The sequence below is a fragment of the Ambystoma mexicanum genome, chromosome 13 (assembly GCF_040938575.1).
Source record: "Ambystoma mexicanum isolate Mex_15411 chromosome 13, UKY_AmexF1_1, whole genome shotgun sequence".
Classification (NCBI taxonomy): domain Eukaryota; kingdom Metazoa; phylum Chordata; class Amphibia; order Caudata; family Ambystomatidae; genus Ambystoma; species Ambystoma mexicanum.
In genome coordinates this window covers 474,286,562-474,307,557 of record NC_090938.1, presented here as the reverse complement: position 1 = coordinate 474,307,557, position 20,996 = coordinate 474,286,562, and the positions used below count along the sequence as shown (strand labels likewise).

At 45.6% G+C, this 20,996-nt stretch overlaps 1 protein-coding gene across 4 annotated transcripts in view; it reads right to left on the bottom strand.

Moving 5' to 3' along the window:
• Positions 1 to 20,996, bottom strand: part of KANSL1 (KAT8 regulatory NSL complex subunit 1) — a 1,100,309-nt gene that overhangs the window by 609,555 nt on the left and 469,758 nt on the right. For all 4 annotated transcript variants that reach the window (XM_069634095.1, XM_069634096.1, XM_069634094.1 and 1 more), the window contains one exon: positions 540 to 1,920. In XM_069634095.1, coding sequence (XP_069490196.1) covers positions 540 to 1,837 — 1,298 coding nt within the window. In that variant the 5' untranslated portion in view covers positions 1,838 to 1,920. The remainder of the gene's footprint in view (positions 1 to 539; positions 1,921 to 20,996) is intronic.

Genomic DNA, 20,996 nt, shown 5'->3' with positions numbered 1-20,996 from the left:
CAAAACTGAACCAAACAGGTGGGGATTTAACAGACTTCATGGAATTTCCATAAAATGGGCTACTACACTTTGTGGCAAAAGTCCCCACTTCAAGAACAGCAAGAACCAGCAGTGTGGGATATTTTCAACAACTAACTGCACTACACAAGTGGACAATTGTTACGAATATTGAGCTGGTCTGCATAATACTGCTCTTCAGACTGTGAAACAGAATCTCAAGATTGCCATCTTTAGTCAGAAACGTAACTAAGAGTTTTCTCTGCAACCATCAAATCAAAAAAGGGATGAACCTGGTATCACACAGTTTTGAACTTGCATCTTGAAACTGTTTGTAGCACTCATGTCATGCAGATAAAACTCTTGTGGTAGTGCATACCAAATACATTGTTACATTTCCAGGCCAACTTTCACCCATAAATTACTTAACAGCTATAGCAGTGACCATTTTAACAAGGATATCAAAATAAATATTTTCTAGTGCGGTACTTCATTCCATGAAGTTACTGATCACAATTATTTTTTTCTTTCAAAGTACTTACAGAGGAACATGGCGTGTATCTATATCCACCTTGGTTAATTCCTCCTCCTCCACATCAGATTCGCCTCCTGAACTGCTGTCCGTAACATCAGAATCAAATGCCTTCTCACTAGATTTCAGGGATGCTATCCCACTTGCAGTGAATTTTTCCAGTTCAGTGGCTACAGAGTCGCTTTTCAAAAAGGCATCAAGACCTTCAGAAGTTCTTCCCTCGCCTCCCAATTTACGGATAGTAGCTTCTGCCCGGCGGGTGAGCATAAGTGGGTTGCGGTGACCGACTGTGTCTAGGCTGGGTAGGTGACTCAGTGTTTTCTCCAAGAAGCCACCCATTTGTTGCTGAATATGTCGCTCCACCTGCTTCGCCTGTACAACCTGCAGTCTCTTTTGCAGCCGACGGGCGCGACTCTCAATGTCACCTTGCCGTCGCAACAAAGCCCGCATTCTGGCATCAGCATCCATAGTGCTGGTAAGGCTTGTTGGCAAGGGAGATTTCAGCTCCTCTGCCTTGCCCCCAACAATGGAGCCACAAGAGGGTGGCAGGCCTCTGTCCACTAAACCCCCATGAGAAGCTCGCTGCGTTGAGTTAAAAGACAACTTACTTGAAATGGGCACATTATTGTTGAAGGCAGTTTTCTGTTCTACATCCAGACTTCTACGCTGAAGTGTGCAATTGGTGTAACCTAGCTTCAAGTCTCTAGAAGCAGAACAGCTTGCAGAGTTTCCTTCCGTGCTTTGGATAGCAGCCGAAGAGATGGGAGCCCGCTTTCCCCCGTTGAAGGAGCCAGGGATCTCGTGATCGCAGCTTGAGCTCTTTGAGAGTTTCTTGGCAAGGCCATTAACTGGCGCTTGCGGCAAAGGGGGCTGGCTCATTGTGTTAAGATTGTCCAGTGAGAATTCTAAAGTCGAATGTCTGCCCAGAAGTTCTGCTCGGATTTCACTAGATTTTAGGAAGGAGTGGGATAAGAGTGAATGAGATTTCAGCACAGTCTGCTTGCTGAAGACTCCCTGCAGAGTTAAAGGATCCTTAGATGGAACAGAGGTCACATCCGAGCAAAGGTAAGATGCCACCAGTGGCTGCAACTTTCCCAAGTCTTCCTTTGGGTTATTCCGATAGTCCAGGCTTGGCTCCTCTCCAATTGATTTTCTTTTGGTGGCGTTGGCTGCAATGAGGATGTTATTGGCGTTACCGTTGTTTTCGGCACTGCCAGGAGACAAGGTGGATGATGGTGGAGCCAGTTTGAACCGGATGTGGTGAGCTTCAGTGGTGGCGTCAGTGAGAGCGGGAGCCATTGCAGCCATTCAGCATTAAGGGACAGTTTGTCCAGCCTCTCCCACTGCCAAGGCCAGCTCGACTGCTCCTCAATGGCTCGGCAGTGCAGAGCCTAATGGAGGCAAGATAAAAAGAGAAATAGAAGTTAGTTACACAAGAAAAGACACCAGTCCGATCAACATCACCCTAGCATGGTTATCAAAGACTCCAGTAACTCCAATTAATTTATAACCCCACAAAGCATCAACCTGAAAGAAAGGTACCTTAGCAGCCTAATCACTGAGGTATAAAAAAGAAACAGAAGCAAACATTCTCCAGCAGCATATATGTTAATAAACAGTAACTCTTTGCCCTCGGAAGAGATTAGTACAATTGGCCTACAGCGATGTATGCGTGAACACAAGAATCATAGCCGATATATTTGGATGGTGGAGGCAAAAAGGTTTCTCATTAGTATACACTGGGAACAAAGTTTTGCAGTTTTAGCTCTACCAATTTAGGACACATCGCATGAATCTGCAACTTTTGGTTCTCCAGGTGCTTTGCACTACAACTCGCATCAGCCCTAACCAGAACCTTCAATCATGACGAGTCATGGTAGCACAAAACATCAGGAGAGCTACAGGTTGCAGACTCCTGACTTTGCATCTGGTTTTTCGAGGATTGAAAGGGAAAATCTACATGGGCGTGCTTGTAACACTATCCCCAACATGACGTGTAGTGTACCCAAAATCCCTCACGCGTCGAGGTCCCTCTGTTGCTTTTTTTCTGCCGTGATGGAGCCTTATGACTATCGGGAGTACAGAGAAACAAAGTAGTAAGATGTCTATGTTCCTTCTACTCTGAGAGGGGAGGAAGGGTAGGCGCATGTGAATATAATAATGTTACTCAACGTAATGACTACCTTACTCCTAGTCCATAGACCCCTTTCCTCCATACTGGTGACATATTCCGTCCTTCGGGACGGGACCGGCACACCTTTGTAAAAAGCATCAAAAATGTCGTCCTTTTATTTTAATTTCACGCGGGATACCGCGCGTGGCCGTAACCCCGAGCTCCGCCCCACGCATCACCCTTCAGTCCTTTTCTATCGCCAGGTCTGAGACCATTTAAACAATAGAGGATACTTTTTAGAGGGTACAGCGGCCAGCCGTATGGAGGAAAGGAGACTATGGACTAGGAGTAAGGTAGTCATTACGGTGAGTAACTTTGTTATACTCCTACGTCCCGTCCCCTTTCCTCCATACCTGTGGGAGATTCCCAAGCATGCACCAGTTAGTTCGGGTGGATGGAGAAAAAATAAAATAAATAACGTACTGGAATAAATTCTTAAGGACAGCCTGACCAAACTGGCATCAGCCCTGGAGCTCAGGTCCATGGGGAAGCCCACGTAGCCGCCTTGGCAATGGTTTCCCAAGGAACATACTTTTGGAAGGCAACAGCAGCCACTTTGCCACGTACATGATGGGCATGGATGCCCTTCGGCGGTTGAAAAGTATAGCATGTTTAATTTTATTATAATAAATATCTTAATTTCTACCTTTCTGGCCGAGAAAGAATGACTGCCATGATAACCTCTACATTACATGACCTTTCCTTTATCTCAGCACCTAAAGAGTTTTTAACGGGCATCAACAGGCACAGAGAGGGACGCCCTCTGGGGTCTTCCTTTGCCTTCTTTAAAAAAATGTTATCCATCCAGTACTGGTGCTGACATCAGCCATACATCTTGCAATACAATTATATCAAACACATTCTAATAATCAAAAGCCTTTTTACCCAGGAAGCAGTCACAGATGGCGCGTGCGTGCACACACACACACACACACACACACACACACACACACACACTCCACCCGCCGCCCCCCCTCCTTCCCTCCCTCCCTCAAAGTATCAGGCAGGGGACAGCGTCCATGTACACTTCATGATAACTTCTACAGAGCGATATAACAGAGAGGCATCACTCATGAACCAAAGACATACTAAAATTGTAGAAAAAGCTTATGCAACACGGCTTTTTGTGTGTCCCATAAGCAAATCTGTTCGGGTTTAGTGTAAACCACTCATGACTGCTTGAAACCACAGGCATCCAGCAAGCGTATGCCCCCACAGCCAGTTTTAGTCCTAAACAAATACAGCTTCTCCTTGGCTTCAGTGATTAAGGCAGTGGTTTGTGGGAATACTATTGGCAAAATGGCAATTGGTACTCTGGCACAAAGGTATGAAGATAGGCCCGTTTGTGGGCAAGTTAATCAGAAGATTCTGCATGTGTGTATATTGACTATGTTCTTCATCAATAGCAATGCTGTTAGAATGTACAACTGATGTTTGGGCACACAATTATGTGAAGTATCCCCCTGTTATTTTTAAAAAAGACATTCTTCCTACTCAATGCCTTTTTACTCTGCCTATTAAGTAATACAAAAGCTCGCTTTTAGCACAGCCTTAATAATACATTTCTAATATATCGCTATACACTGCTAGGTCTCAGAGCGCTAAAATAACAGAAGACATTATCCCACAGAGTGGTACTCAATCGACCTCAGAAAGATTAAAGGCTGAGTTGACCCTGCCGGTATTCGAACCAGCCACAGCAGGCTGCACAAAGGTATCAGGGACAAGCTCTTAGCTTGCTGTGCTATCTAACCAGCTATAATGAAAAGTCAACTTTTCTCTTAGTCGCACTCTTACAGCTTCTTTCCACTGTGTAACAGTCTTGTAACAATGCAAATGAACGCTACCAGTTTATCATTGCATATTAACTTTTTTTGCAATGAACATTAAGTTCCTTGACACAGCAGCATCTGATGGGCTGTGGCAGAAAGGAGTCCTATGGGTGCTAATGAATACCAATTTCATAAATGTAGAGGATATGCAGCATGTTATTTTAAGTGTAATCTCTGATGGGATCTGATCTGGAAATACCTACCCCTTTAAGATGCTGACAAGCAGGCATCATTCTTGGCAACACTAATGCAATTTTCGAAGTAGCAAGATACCGCAACAGGATCCCTCCAAGTATACATTGGATGAGTCTTTACTTAACTATGATGCAGGGAATTGCTCTTAAATATTGCATCAGAAGGGATACCATATCCTAGGTGTTTTAACTTGAACCAAAGCGATTGAAAAGCAGCAAGACGCGGGATGATACATTTTAACAATGGGTACCACTGCTTGCCTGTGGCAGGAATGCGTTAGCCTACTTTAACCAGACATACTTTATAGGGCAACAGTCGCAATATAAGAGCCATTGACTTTGTGAAAATCCTATTACATTGAACGAGTCAAGTTATTATCTGTATGCCTGGGGAGAAATGTTGCAAGCTACTAGTCAGCCATAAAGAGTCAATGCCTACCTCAATTCTATACATACACAGCACACCATCTCTTACCCTCCAAGAGTCAATTATCACTAGCAAATGTATAGTAGCAAGTGTTCATTTGAAATTTGCCAAATGTGTTTTAGGATCCAGCCTGTCGCCAGCACCCGCACCCCACCCCTTAAAATTGGAACGATCAGAGGAAATGTGTTGAACGTTATTGGGTTTATGGCTGGCCAGTACATTGCAGCTAGAAATCTTTACCACTGTTGAGACGAGCGGCTTACTACTAGAGATCAAGGCCACTGCCAAGCCGACTTTGTATGGGGTCTCCACAGCCGTGGGTGCTGTACTACTGTATACTGCTAAAAATAATCTTGGTCTTGTATCACAGAGCTCAAACAGTCTTCTTCCTTGCGTGCCAAGCAAGCCAACTGAAAACTGGCTCCTCACAGTTTTCTACCATTAACCGACACATGGTGCGCCCCAGACATTAGCATCATTGCAGAGAATGACGTTATTTGGCTTCCGCTTAGTCTCCAAACCCTGGTTAAAATGACTGCCAGGGCAACTGGTGTCTTACAGTTAAGCCTACCAGACACCAACTCTGAAGTGCATTTTATTTAGGTTTCTGAGCCATTCCATGTCAGAATTTTCTAACTGCGACTATATCCACTTTATATGTATATTTTCTATGATAAATTCACACTAAAGTGTAAAGAGTAGTGCATTTACTTTGAATAAACCACCCATAATTTTAGGAATTGGCTTACATAACTGCAGCCCTTCTTAAGGCAACCATTAGCATACAGAATCTTACATAATGAAAAAGGGATAGTTTGCGCCACATATATCTCTCATATTTGTGGCAACCGAGATACTAGCTCCTCGTCCCCCGAAGTAGCCCCCAGACACTAGATAATGACCAATGCTAATGGGCTGATTTTAGCTCCTGCTCATTTTTTCAATCACTAAAGCCCATTCTGGTGATGTGGAACTCCAAGAAGCTACAAACATATGTGGACCACACCCAGGTTCAAGACTGGGGGAAGAAGGGGCGTCAACTAATCTTTCACTGTCATCTGTACACACAGGACTAGTAAAGCAATCAATTTAAAAGATGCAAAACAGAGGTCCTACATGGTCCCAGATTTGCTATTTCCCACATGACTCTTCTCTATTGGACAGACCCATGCACCAGAATCAGGACTTTAAGGTCACTTAAGGCTACAGAGAAAGCATGGGGTTGTGCAGTTGTCATGACATGGATGAAAGTACAGCAGACACCTACGTTGCCTGCACCATCTTCAGTCTTAAATGTGAGGTGTTTCTTCATCCGTATCGCTTGATGTTTTGCACAATCCAAAGATGATGTTGGCTCATAGATCAGAATACAGGGGCAGAAACCAGGTACAGCCATTTTAGAGGCCAGATCAATTTCAAGCGAGTATCCCTTTGTAATTCTATTTTGGTCCCCCTCCCAAGTACCAGAATCAAGTCGAGGAGGACACTAAACACTCATGTTGCACTCATTGTACAGTCTCCCACTATTGTGCCATCAATCTGGCCACTCCCGCTGTTCTTATGTTCTCCTGCACAGATGCACAAAGCTACTTTAAAGTTACTCCTAGGGCAATTAGTACTTTACAAATGCACTTGGATGTATCTGTGAAAATGCAAGGTCAGTGGTCTGGCTGAAGGTTTCATTGTCTTTCCATCTAATTGCACTGTTCTATGGAATTGGGATCCTAGTGGGTCCGACTGATGTATATGTGTGGTGACCGCCCCCTTTGTTTGTTTCCCGGTACAGGAACCTTGTGGGATTCCACAGGTGTGACCTTGGATTGCATGATGGAAATCTTGAAATTGAACTATTCCCCTGAAGAAAGTTCATGCATCTGTGCAATTAAGAACTGAAACATGTCGGGATTTTTGTGTACCTGAGTCATTGTACTCATTGTTTTGGAAAATTGTTAAATCCATTTATTGTCTGTTTTTTGTCTTTGAATGTGGGTATATGTTTGTATAGGTTGTGATTCGTATTGTTTTTTATACCATGCTGTGTGAGGTTGGGTTGCACTCATACCTAACAGTGTTTTTACGATTGTGAATTAACGATTAAAACTAAAAAACTTTTTATAACGGAAACACGTGCCGGGTCCATTTTTTCATTTTTTCAGGACTTAAGGTACCAGTTTTTGTGGGGCATACACCAACACATGTGCTCAGAAAAATGTTATTTGGTTTAATGATATCCTTAACAGATTTGGGTCATCCCCTGACCGTGTGAGAACATTTGAAAAGGGGCTTGTTGTGTCTTATATAAAGTGGCTTTCCATCTAATGTCATTGCATCTAATGCCATGCCATCAAATTCCCCTCCCCCCCCCCATCTAAAAACTTTCATCTAATGCATTTTCAAAAACCCCTGTTTTTTGCCCTTTATAATGCACCTAAACAAAAATTAACTGTGTACCCCTAAAAAATGCATTAGACGCAAAGTTTTTAGATTGGGGGGAGGAGAGGAGGGGGGGAGAGAATTTGATGGCATGGCATTAGATGGACAGACCAGATTCCGGCTGAAGACATCAAGCAGTTTAAGATGATTACGGGCACCACAACAAAGACATCATAATCCTACCTAAGCTTTAAACCACATTTTGATATTGATTTTATTTGTATCACGCTCGTATACAAGTGTTTCAGAGCACGACGAGGCAACAGAAGGGAACAAGAGACCACAAAAACGATCTTACAAGGCCAGGTAACGTTGCAAATGCGCATTCAAAAGTGCAGGGGAGAGGGGTAAGTGCAAAGGGGTGGGGGGGAAGAGGTGGAAAGTGCTGAGCATAAATAATAAGTAAATAAAACATGAATAAATAACAAAAAACAACAAACGGTGGTAGTGCAGCCAGCAAGTGGCAAGTGCTAGGAATAAGGCAACAGACAGGGTGTGTCTGAATAAGTGCAGAAAAAGAAAAGGGGATGGAAGGGACTGTAGGGTTACAGAGGCAGATCCCAGTGCAAGGGATTGCCCGGAGGAAGTGCGGGTGGGTGGCAGGGGTGGCAGGGCGAGTAGGTACCTGGGACCTAAAGACAGAGTGAGACCAGGTACACAATGCCGAGACAGTAGAGATCAACAGGGGAGAGGAGGAAAGAAGGCAGAAGCAGAGAAGGTCTTGAGGTGCTTTCAGAAACAGATGGTTCTCCTCAAGTTTCAGAGTGGCAAGGAGGCTTTTCCAGAGGGAGGCCCCAGCCAAAGACCGAGATATACCCCCACCTCGTTTCTTAGAAAAACGACTGAACCCGAGGGAGTTGGAGGAGGAGCGAAGGTCTCAGGAAGGAAGATATTTACGGATGGACAGCTGAAGGTATTTAGCACCCAGGGCCCAGAAAGCCTTGTGGACAATGCAAAGGGTCTTGAATGTAATCCTTACATCCACTGGGAGCCAGTGAAGAGATTTCAGGGCTGGAGAGATACGATCCAAGGGCTTGAGGCCAAGGACAAGTCTTGCAGTCCAGTTCTGATATGTTGCAAAGGGTGGAGAGGAGGAGTAGAAGCAGGTGGATTTAAATAGAGGCCGTTTCAATGGTCCAACCTTGAGAGAACCAGGCTGGAGAGACAGTTAGCTTCTGGGGGAAGGAGAGGAAAGGCAGAGTACCTCTGAGGAGGTGCAGTAGGAAGTTGGACTTTGAGAAATCAGAGATGTTGGCAGAGAAGGAAAGCGTGGAGTCAATGATTACTCCAAGGTTCTTGGCCTTGCAGATGGGGGTAGGAGGAGGGTCAAGGGAGGCCGGCCAGAGAGCGACAGGAAAGGAGGGTCAAGGTGTGCCGATAAGGAGGATCTCAGTCTTGCTGGCATTCAGGCAGAGATTGTTGGCGGCACACTAGTCCTGAGTGGCAGATAGGCAGTCTGAGAGTAGAGAAGGTGAAGAGGTCGTAGAGGTAAGCCTGAAAATGAGTTGAGCGTCGGCAGCATAGCACTGGAAATTGGAGCAGAAAATGGCAATGTTGTGGGCAAGATTTCCTTTAAAGAGCCACGGTGGGAGGTTGGACCCCTGGGGAACACCACAGGTAGGGAGGGAGAAAGAGGAAAGTAAGGCCCCCAAGTTGGACCTGGGAGGGTCGATCAGAGGAAAGAGGTCAGCCAGGCCAAAGCCTGATCAGTGATGCCCAGGTTGTGACGGAGATGGTTGAGCAGGATGGTATGGTTGACCGTGTCAAAGGCAGAAGAGAGATCGGGTAGGATGAGGACAGAGGGAATGTAGAGTCAAGGATGGCGAGCACATCTTCACGGATGCTCAGGAGAGCAGTTTCCGTGCTTCTGGCTGCTCTAAAGCCAGACTGATGATCGTGGAGAGAGCCAACAGAATCAGAGTGGAGGTTAAGCTGACAGATGGCCAGTTTTTCCAGGAGTTTGCCCAGAAAAGGAGTAATGGAATTAGGGCGGTAGTTTGCCAGGCAAGGATGCACAAGAGTGCTTTAGAGGAGAGAGGAAGGATCCTTAGGCAAAGGAGATATAATATATGATATATGTATGCCAAATTTGAACATTCAATGAAGATTACCCAGGTTTACAGCACAGGGAGTCTTGATTCTATTAAAGAGACAGAACTGAGCATTATGCTTTTATTTTTTATTCTACTCGTCAGCCGATTCAAATCTTCTCTTTTAAAAAAAAAAAAAGAATGGCAACAAACAAAAAACAGCAAAACATGTGCATTATAGTAACCGCCCTAAATTCACTTCCTTTCCTCTGGGCCCCATTAGCCACTTTGTGTCCAGGTACTTTCCTCTTCTTTGGATACCTCTCAACTGGCACCCAACAGCCAATCGCCATCCACTGCTGCCAACTCGCCGCAGCCGAAAGGAAACAAACGTAATTTCCGACAACGGATCTGTGCCACCTGCTGACGTTTCAACCTTTGACGCTCTGCCACAGCATTGACTCATCTTGCTTTTGGTCTTAACCTGCCAAAACAAGGAACTATTCAGGGCAGCGTACACACAATCTCCTCCACAATACTCTAACCATCCAACATTACAATTATCAATTCACTTATTGCGTATCCGGGTGGGATCATGCTTGCATCTATAATAGAATCATGACTCCCTGTGCTGTAAGCATGGGTAATCTTCATTCTATGTCAAGGCTGCAGGCGTGCATTATGCTTGTTCAAACCTCTGCACTACTGATGTTGCTACGCTCGAGACCGGCTTAATAGAACAACTTAAAGGTAGAATGGTTTGACCAGTCCACCACACAAGATTTCCTGGAAACCCGTCCCGGAACTTAACGCTTTAGATGCCATGGCTCCCCTTCCACAGTTTGCCCCAAACTGCAACAAAACTTCACGCACCCACCTACCATTTGTAGCAGCTGCTACCGCTTTAAAAAGCTCTTCTGTGAATTATGAGCAAGTGCACCGCATGGTCTAACCTCACTTGTACTAGCTTCATACTCCTTGATGCAATTAGCTAGCATCATTTTGGTTGCTCTGGGAAATAAGGATACAAGATTACTGAAGAATAGCTTTGTCCGCTTCCTTATAAAGTCACATCTTCTGGGTAAAACCCCTTCCTATCCATTTCCAGGGCCTTCACATATGCTACTCTCCTACAGGACACTAGACACAGCAGCATGGCTAACTTTCCTGACAACTGCTGATCAGACAGATCTCAATTCTGTGCCCACCCCATAAAGAGCTTAAAGACGGAGTTAATGTCCCAAAAGTAAGCGTACTTCAGCAGGGGCGGCGTGCAAATCTTTACTACCCGCACCTCCCAACCCCTCCCCCCACAGCAACCTTACCACTGCTGGGTGCTGCTCTCCTACCGGAGCGCCATCCACTGGCTCGTGACCAGCTGAAATGGCTGACCTTTACACTTCAACTGTCCGAAAAGCCATGCCCCTTCTGAAAGTGAGGCCAAATAGTTCTGCACTTGTATTACAGGGGCAGAAACTGAATGTACACCATGCTGGATGCAACATAGCTCCCATCACTTCCATGCAGTCACAGCGCTCATGAGAGCAGAGGGGTCTGAGACTGCTTGATCAACTCGTCAGCTGGTCTCGAAATGCCTGGCAGTCTCCATCTGCACTAAACATCCTGCATGCTAGCAGAGGTAGATGCCCCTTCAGAGGATACCAATTCCGAGTCGGATCCAATAGCAGAGCTGGCTGGTGAGGAATCATCCATGGGAAAATCGACGAATGTTCCATCAGAATTGGAAACCACACTTGCGACTTCCAGTGTGGCGCTACGAACACTACCTACACCCTCTCCCGGTGGATCTTCGCCAACATCCTGGCTAACATTACAGAGGGGAGGCATAATGCACTGCGCCTAACCACGACTGTAGAAATGTATCCACACCTAGCACCTACGGGTCCAGTCTCCAGCTGAAGAACCTGCCTAATTGTCTGTTCAATCTGGAAGCAAAAAGGTCTATGTCCAGGGGGCTCCACAGAGCTGCAAGAAAGTGCTTCTGTGCAGCATCCAGTGGCTGCAGTTGTATAACAGGAATTCCAATCTCCTACTACGTTCTGGGCCCCCAGAAGGATTTCCCCATGTCACTGAAATTCTGTCGAGGCAATCATGCCAAAAATCTTTCGCTAGTTCTACTAATATGTTGGAGCTGGTGTACCCTAGATTAGAGCTGGGATGTTCGTCCTGAGAAAGATACAACATTCCACCATATCTCCCACGAAGGCCCTCACCGCAAATGAACCCTCTAAAAGCTCTAGACAGTTGATGTGGAGGTCTAGTTCTCTGCAACCATTTACCTCCTGTATCTGACTGACTGCATCTCGTGCCCCAACCAGTCCTGCTTGCATCGAACTCTATAACTAGCTCCGGAAGGTCTTCAAATATTGCACGTCCGCTCTAAGGCCCCAGGTTTTGGAGCCACCATTCTAATTCTGACCTCCCTTCTTGGTCCAAGGGCACCAACTGATAATATCCCAGACCTTCATGGACATGACGAATCTTCAATCTCTGCAAAGCTCTGTAATGTAAAGGGCCTGGAAATATGGCCTAGATGGAGGCCGCCAGAAAGTCTACAATCCTCGCTAGCGACCGTATCAAGATCAGAGTATTCACTAGAGATGCTCGCAATTGCTTCTCCATCGCTCTTATTTTGGGCACCAGGCCCTCTAGATCCGCTTTTGTGGTATCCACTACGAACCCCAGAAACTCCATGCGCTGCCTAGGTATCAATTCAGATTTCTCTCGATGGATAAGGAAACCCGGGACGTCAGAAGATCTGACGGCCATTGTACCTATTCTAGTTACGGTTGGTTGCTCGACGCTAGTATGAGAATATAGTCCAGGTAGATTATGACTCTCATACCCCTCTTCCTCAAGCCTGCCACTGGTCTAATTTTTGTGAAAGCCCAAGGACCTGAGGCTAGTCCGAAAGGGACGTACTTGAACAGCCATGTCTGAATGTTCCATTAGAAACTCCTATACATGCAGTGATCGCTTACATCCATTCTTACCTACCAGTCCGTGTCTCTGAGAAGATAAATCCCTTCCATTTTGAATTGTCTGTAGACTAGTCGTCCATTCAGTTCTTTTAGCTGACTGGTCGCAGTCTTTCAGTCCAACAAGAACATGTTGCTGACAAACGCGGAGGTAGGGGGAGGAAACCTTTTGCATCGCTCTGTCGCACCATTGGAAGCCAGCGGTCGCAGCTCTTCCCCTAGCATCCTGCAATCACACTAGCTGTCTCGGCGGAGACCTCGCATTCGGCTCTGCGATGAACTCCAGCTTGAACCCTGCTACTGTCGCTGGAAAGCTTTATTCAATTTGCAAAGGAGAATCTCGTCCTGCCCCCACTGGAGGGTAGTGCGCCAATGCTGCTCTCACCCACTTGGGCACCTTGATGGTGCATATAGCTCGACCTCTGCGTCCTAGTTTACCGCATCCTCAGGCTAGGAAGGAGTCTTGTTGGCGAGATTCCCAGTACTGGGCTCTGGGATTCTGAGGTCTTTTCTGCATTTGGAAGCGACCGGCCTCTATTGCAGCCGGTCCCTGAAAAACTCTGCCAGGGCAAATCTTTTAAATTGAGGATTGGGCCTTCTCCAGGGCCTTATTTGTAACCACAAACTTCCGATTTCCTTGGTAAACGCCTAGCTGAACAACAGTCCTTGTGCTGCCTCTCCTGCCTCATATGAGGCTAAATCCCCTTCAGTAACCAGCTCTTTCTCCTTTTGGAATAATGGTGCAGTTAGTGTTGTCTAAAAGGCACATAGCCCTTTGAGCCCAGTTAGCCAGTACATATGCATCCACTGGTTGCCCGCTCTCTGCCAGATCCATCATCTTTGCGATCAGTCCTGCCAAATCTGACTCTTACTCCCGATAGCCTTTCCAGGCACTATCCATGCCTTTCATGACATCCTTCGATTTCACTATCCATGCCCTTCATGACATCCTTCGATTCCTTGTGAGACAAAAGTAAATTTTCCTCAGGTCCAGCTGTAGGATTTCTGCAACTTTCTTTGGAGTTCCGGTTACAGGCATTCGGAGCACATGCCGAGCCTCATTTCCTCCTCTGTAGGTTTACGCAACCTCAACACCATGTATATCAGCACACTAGGAGATGACAGCCAATAGTTGGACCTTGGGTGCGCTATACTTGTAGGGGCGAACATGTTGTCAGTTCCGCCTTGGGCTCCTCTGTGTTCTTCACATTCATATTCCTCATGCTGCTCTTTGATCTGTGCGAGCAATGGGAGTCTGATAAGTTGGAATCTGGCAATATGTTGCCATGGCCCATATTCTGCACCCCAGGGATGGAAGTAGGGGACTTTGCGCTGTCGAGCTCTGCATTAAAGCACCTGAGCTTCTTAAAAGCATTGACCGCCTCCCGAGTCTTTTTCTTACACTCCTTCATGCGACCCGGGGGAGTAGGTTTTCTCCCCTTACTTGCCTCTTCCTCAAGAGGCCGACTGGAGGATGTGCTGTCATTGTCCATCCCTTTATTACTCAGGCCATCCTCAATCAAGCAATCAAGTGCTTCTAATCTATCTTGCAGGGAACACACCTCTTGGGCTACTGCGCTGTTGAAAAAGTTGCAGAAGACCCTCTTAAAACTAAGAAAAGGCCTCCAGATAAGCATCGTACCAGTCCTTTTTGAGCAATAAAATCTTGGAATACAACTTTGTTTTCCTGCTACATTTACGCACAGGTTGAGAGCAGAGGGCAGTGCAAAGGTCAGGTTACTTGACAGAAACCAGAACTTGTGGTTTGATTTTTATCTACATGCATTCATCCAGCTGAGCTATCAGTGTGCTGGTTCAAATCCCGGCAAGGCAAACTCAGCCTTTTATCCTTCTGAGGTCGATAAATGAGTATTGTGTGTAAATATGTTCTATGCACAGCGCTTTACCAAAGGGACTACATAAATAACTAATCATTAACTGCCCAATCAAAATGTGACCATGAGATTAGGTATAGAATTTAGCAGAGTCCTTGCGTCTCTGCATTTCTGTATCATAACACCGGCATACCATTAGGTAGTAGTAGATCAAGGAAATGAGGACTTCCATCAATCATCAAAAGACCGTTATATTGAACATCAAAACACAATACAATTCATGTTTGCTTTATGGTGTAATTGGCTAGGTTTTTGTGTTTTAAAAATTGAAGTGTATACAAAAGAGATCAAATGGTCAGACCTTACAGAAATCATGAAAGGCGTATTGAATGACTATCGCTCTGTTTTAGATTAACATCCCCCTTCTGCAACAGGGAAGTGGACGTGAACTAGCTGTAGAGTGGCAGGGAATTGGTATAGAAATCTAGTTTTGTGGGGATGAATGCCTTCTAATTTTGGTTTACTGAATTCCAACCATGCAAAGCTTTTCTTTCTGATTTGAGTTAGCCTGTGTATTTTGACTAGCCTATCAATGTTATATTACTTCATCTTTGAGGATGGTGCACTGCTGACGTAATTAACTGTTCCTGTTCTATGGGAGTGGTTCTCCCACTGCTTTATCGGCGATACACATGCTGGCCATGTTCCTTGTAACAGTAAATTGGACTGCTGAGGCCTCTGATGTTCCAGTTATATGCGAGTGTATGTTTGCACTGCTGTGGCGAGGCACTTCATTTACCTCTCCAGTGTCGGGTGCTTCAACTGGTCCATCCCATGCAGCTATTTCTCTATCCAAGTGGCACATCTGCGGTTAGGACCCACAATGTATATGTTCCAAGTGTGGCAATCTTGCATTGTTGAGAATCACAATGTTCCTGTTTTATGTTAGGTAAGTATGATCTACTGAGAACCATGGAATACCTTTTCTGTATTAGGAGTGGAGTGTGCGCTACCAAGGCTATGTTACACCTGTGTATGGGAGGAGACTTTACTGCGGAGACACATTCCTAATCTGTTCTCTGCGTCGTGATCTTCGACCCTTGATTTACACCTTCCACCGATTTCCACCCCTTCTACATGAATAAAGCTTGCATTGGGATTGCCCTGATTTGCCTTTTCTGCTTTTGTGTGAGAAGCCTGCAGGGTTTCTACTTAAGTGGTCCTGCTCTGTGTGAGAAAAGAGTTAAAAAGCTTATACTGCTGTTGTGCCCTTTCTTTATATGCAAGTCAAACTCAGTGTTCATCTGGTACATTTGTGGGAGGGGTGTTTGTGTCACTGCACCATGCGTTTAATCTGTTCATTGTGAGAAACCTGCTTTTCTGTCACAATACAGAGAGCTGCGACATGGTCATGATTTCCATACAGTGGTTGTACTTGTCATCCGGATGTCATACTTTTTACTCTCTTGGAATCACATTTACTCACAAAGTAAAAAATACTCCCACATCAATATCTTATCTGGAGCACGGTCTACATGCTCCTCACCAAGCACGTGTTCCTCTCTACAATCGCTCTAGTCTTCCAACTCCATAATTAAGACTTTGATACATGTGTGCCTGGGTACCTGAACACAGCAGGTTGAGTGGCACATCCCCCAATGCTGGTGATTAATTAAGCCAGGTGGCGATGAGTAACTGCACCCAATGCCCAGCTTGCTGCTTAATTACGTGTGGTAATCTGTAGGCAGCTCTATATAAATATACAGTATTCACTACTGCAATATTTCAGGCGTGTGTAAAGCAGCATCCGCAGCAGCCTCGTTCCGTGTCTGCTTTTCGGAAACAAACCGTATCGGGGTAGTATCGGAGACCTTACAAACTTGTGTTTCTAGCCTACTAACAGCTACCCGAAGTGTCGCTGAATAAGCCATGACATAAAAATCTCAGGAAAAGCCACAGCGTCAAAGCACTCAACCATTTGACACCTCACTGAACGTCCCCCAGAAAGAGTGCTCATTCGCGTTGTTCACGTAACAAAAAAAATTGGACTGGGTGCGAGCCGGGGTTCCCAATGCGAGTCCAATACTCATGGGTCCGGTTCACGCCCTTGTCGGTACACAGGCACAGCGTTGCGGTGCATTGCTCGCCTACAGATGGGTTTGCGCCAAGTGCCCTGAATTTCCAGAACTGCTTGCAAAGGGGGATTGGTCTTTCCTTCTTATAAAGAGCAAGGCTGGCGATTTGCACATGGGGTGGTCTCGGTCTCCCCCACCACCATAAAAGGTGCTGACCTGAGCCAGGCTTTCAGGATTCTGCACCTCAGAATACCTAAAGTCCCAGGCAAATTGATTATTGGCAATGGCTAGCAGCCCCGACGACGAGCTGGTCAAGTGCAAATCCATCTCTAATGGGTCCATTGGGTGCCTCAACGGTAACCTGGGAAGGACTGAAGGCCCTGCCCCATTTAATGTTTTCACTGCACCCGTCAGGTGTTCCCTTAATCTGGAGCGGGACTAAAGGAACTGCCAGTAGGATATTCTGTTGAAAGTGTATTTAAATGGACATTAAAAAGTGTAACGCTCACCTGATTCCCACGGAGGCGCAGGTCTGGCTTCGAGTGCCGATGTTTCTTCAATGGTGAAGCGCAGGACTCTGAAGATGGACAGGAAGGGCCCCTCTACTCTGGCTTCTCTGGCTCGCAGGAATATTCCCCTGTGCGTGAAAAGGGAGTATTACCTACTGACTGAGTTATGCTCAAGCCTCCCACTCTCTTACAACCCTCCACGATACCCTTCCACGATTCCCCGTGAAGTCTCACCTTAGGGTCAGGAAGGATGAGCTCTCCATCCTGCTTCAGATGCAGGGGCGCGTTGAAACCCAGTTACTTCACTGGATTGAGGATTGATGGGAGTTCAGGTAAGCTTGACTATTCAGGTAAGGCTCTGTAAAAGTTCTGTTGCAAGTTCAAAAGCCCAAGCTTAATAATAACGTTCATTGTCTTTTTCCCCTTAGGGGCCGGGGTTCGGAATACCGGAGATATGGCGCCGACCCGAAGTGAAACGTGCAGTTCCAGTAAATGACAGGTAAGTTCTGGTTGAGCGCTCGGGTAATGCCTTTGCATTTGCTCATTCAATGTCTTTGTCTTTTTTCCCCCATAAGGGCCGGGGTCCGGAAAATGCCTGGAAGCGGCAAGACCCGAAATGAAATGGGAATGACCCAACAGGTAAGTCTTAGCAGGAAACTGAGCTTTTCCTATTCCCTTCCTCCTCTCACCTTGTTCTTGTCTTTTTCTCTCTAGGCTCTGGGAAGTGGCTGTGGATCCGGATGATCGCTGCTGAAGATGGAGGCGTCCAGGATAGGTGAGTGAAATGCAGCGCTGCAGCGATCGTAGGGAAATGCTTTTAAAAATGTCTTCCTTTTCAGGATCGTCGGTGTGATGTCTCCGTGGTGCTGGTTTAGCAGGTAAGGTCTTTTGTCTCCCTTTGCAGGTGACCCAGGATACTGACAGGCGTGGCTGAGGTCCAGATGCAGGAGCTGACACGGTGAGCGTCCAGCTGCGAGGAGCAGAACAACGCGAAGCGCGAGTTGCTGATTGGGTGTGGTTTAAATAGCTTTGGAAGAAGTTCCAAGTGTGTATCCTTCCACCGATCAGGCATGTATCCTTCCCCGACCACACCCGGGTGGAAAGTAGTCCCACAGGTAAAGTAGTTCCATTCAGGCCTCAAGAGGGCCTGGATGTGGCAGCATGGTCTGCATCAGGTAAGTGCACATTAAAACACTTGAACACATGTCTAGCTTTATGAGCCTGGCGCCTAAGGCGCCAGGACAGAGGTCCAACATGAGCCAGGCGCCTAAGGCGCAGGACTGCGTCCAAAGGGCCCCAGCTTGGGCTCGCTGGCACTCCCCTGGGGGAAATGATGCCTGCCTCTGGGGTTGCTGGGTCGGACCTGGCTCCTTGGAGGTAGGCATCGACAGTAAGGCAAAGTATCTTAACTATCATAAATTCAGAGGAGAAAAAGAAATGTTAAAAAATTAACACTAGACAGCAAACATCCCACAAATTTGCACGTTCCGATTCTTAAACAAAACCATTACACTGCCACCTTGCATACACTGCTCGGATCTCACATGGTGTTAACAATTGACATACATATTCCCACAATTAGTACATGACAAACAAAAAGCTAATAAATAAAATTAGACCCCAAGCTGGTTATGGTCACTTTAAAATTATAGGTCCCTTTGAGGCTAGGCAGGTGAGCCCGCTCTGCAAGTGGGACGTCACTGGGAGAGCCCCTCCTCCACCTTAGGGGACAAGGACTCATGTTCCAATGAGGAACTCCCTAGACCACGCACCATAGCAGCACATATGGGACTACCTGCTGTGAAGAATAATGTGATCCCTGTATATTTAGCTGAAGAACAAACCAATCTGGAAAGGGAAAAGATGCATCTTTCAGGAGAAACGTACATTTAACTGAGATGCAGAGAGTTGGACGCATCGGAAGCCCCCAGATGTGATCACGACTGGGACAGAGATCCCAGAGGCCCGGTACATACAACAGAGATACTGCTATGAAGCAGGAGACATGCATCCTGTACCAGATGGTGGTGTGACCACAACCAGGACGAGGAGGGCAGGACACCTGGGGAATCACGACAAGACCATTGCAGCAGTCAGCACGACAAGACCATTGCAGCAGGCAGCACGAGCAGCTGCCTATCACCAGCACCCAGAAGGGAAGCAGAGAACAGGAAGCAGATGAACCCAAAGCACGAGAAGCCAGACACCGAGGAAGACTACCCGAGCGAGTAGAGTCCCAAAACGTTACCCAGCATATACAGAGGTACCAGGGAGAATGGGAAAAGCGGGAGGTTGCCGGGGCAAGATATGAAGAGAGAAATTCGTCCAAGTCATAAGGACAAGACATTCACCAACAATTTGTTTAACTTGAAGTGTAGAAAACAGGTAGCGAAAATTACGAGCAACCCTGTATAGTGAACAGTTAAATACTGGAATCAAATGCCATAGAAGGAAGGGAAACTACCCTTTCAGTTTAAAGAGTGGAGAAAGCCTGGCATACTAACCTGTCAAGAAGGATTTTAGTTAAGACTACCAATTGAACAAGATCGAGACAGAGAGAGAACCCAGGAAAGGCCAATTATCAAATTGGATCAGGTTCAACTGAAGCTAGGAAAGGCTGGGTTAAAAGACTGGAAGATCTACAAGTGTAGACAAGACTGTGGGAAAGTATCTCAGAAAGAATGATCACAAGTATATCAGAAGAGAGACGATAAAACCCAAGAAAATTATGGATGATCTATACAAGCTTATCAAGGAGATATCCAGAAGATTGTATTAGGAAGCATATTGAGTGAAAGACACTTTAAAACACCAAGAGATGAAAGGCAAACAGGGGAAGAAAGACCTTCTTGGCACTGTTGGAGTTGGTTATATTAGTGCTGGGGTCAAGTAGAGATAGGCCATATTCATCCAACTTCATTATAAACAAGTCAAAATGTCCTGTCAGATTCCTTCTTCCGACGCGCCACAGTGTATTTTACACACGCACACAGGTTCGCAAATAAAGGGAGTTTGGGAGATATTTATCTCCTGTGAGTGGCTTACATGAGCCTGGTTAGCTTGACACCAAAATCTACCAGGAGCTACTTTTAGCACACCAGGCTAATTGGCGCAGAAAAAAATACACCTATGTGATTTCAACTCCGTGCATTTGGGACAATCTATGAACACTAGGGAACATCCATACAAAATTTGAAGCATAAGGGGTAATCAATAACAGATAAAATATTTTGTATCCTATGTGGAAGTTAGATTTTCAGAACGCCATGTACTAGCTCTTAGTCCTGCTGTGGTCACTGGTTAATGCTGGATACCAATAAACTGTTAACTACTGATTATCCAACCTTTAAAATTTCGATTCCCACACACACACTGAAGACTTCTGAAGCACAGCAGAATGACGTTCCCAGAACCATGTTGGCTTTAAAGGCTGATCTATAAGCAACCCCAAGTTAAAAAATACTATGCAAGTTGACAAGCAAATCTTATACAGAAGAATTGCAGTTAAAACATTTTTTTAGATCTATTCATCTTTGAACTTCAAGGAACTTTAGAAGTAAAAACATTTCTAAAAGGAAATGGAGGAAACACAGCACTAGCTGCCAAAAGAGGGTGGTCGTTAAAAATATACAAATGGGGGAATTTGCCTGGGTAAAAAGGTACTGTTGTCTCACAGCAGATTGCCTGAAGTAGATAAGTTTTAAGATTACGGTCAAATAGAGGTTACAAAAATACAGAACAAAAAGCTCCAATTACTCACTCTGAATACGGAAAAAGAATTGAAAATAATAATTAAAAAAAATAGACAGATGGAGTGCTAAGGTTCATCACAAAATACAATGCTGATAGTAAAGCTATAGATAAATGGCTGCGAAAATATTGGCACATCCATACACGATAGGGGGATATTAAAGAAAAATTGGGTGAGAAACCAACAATAGCTTTAAAAAATTAAAGAAC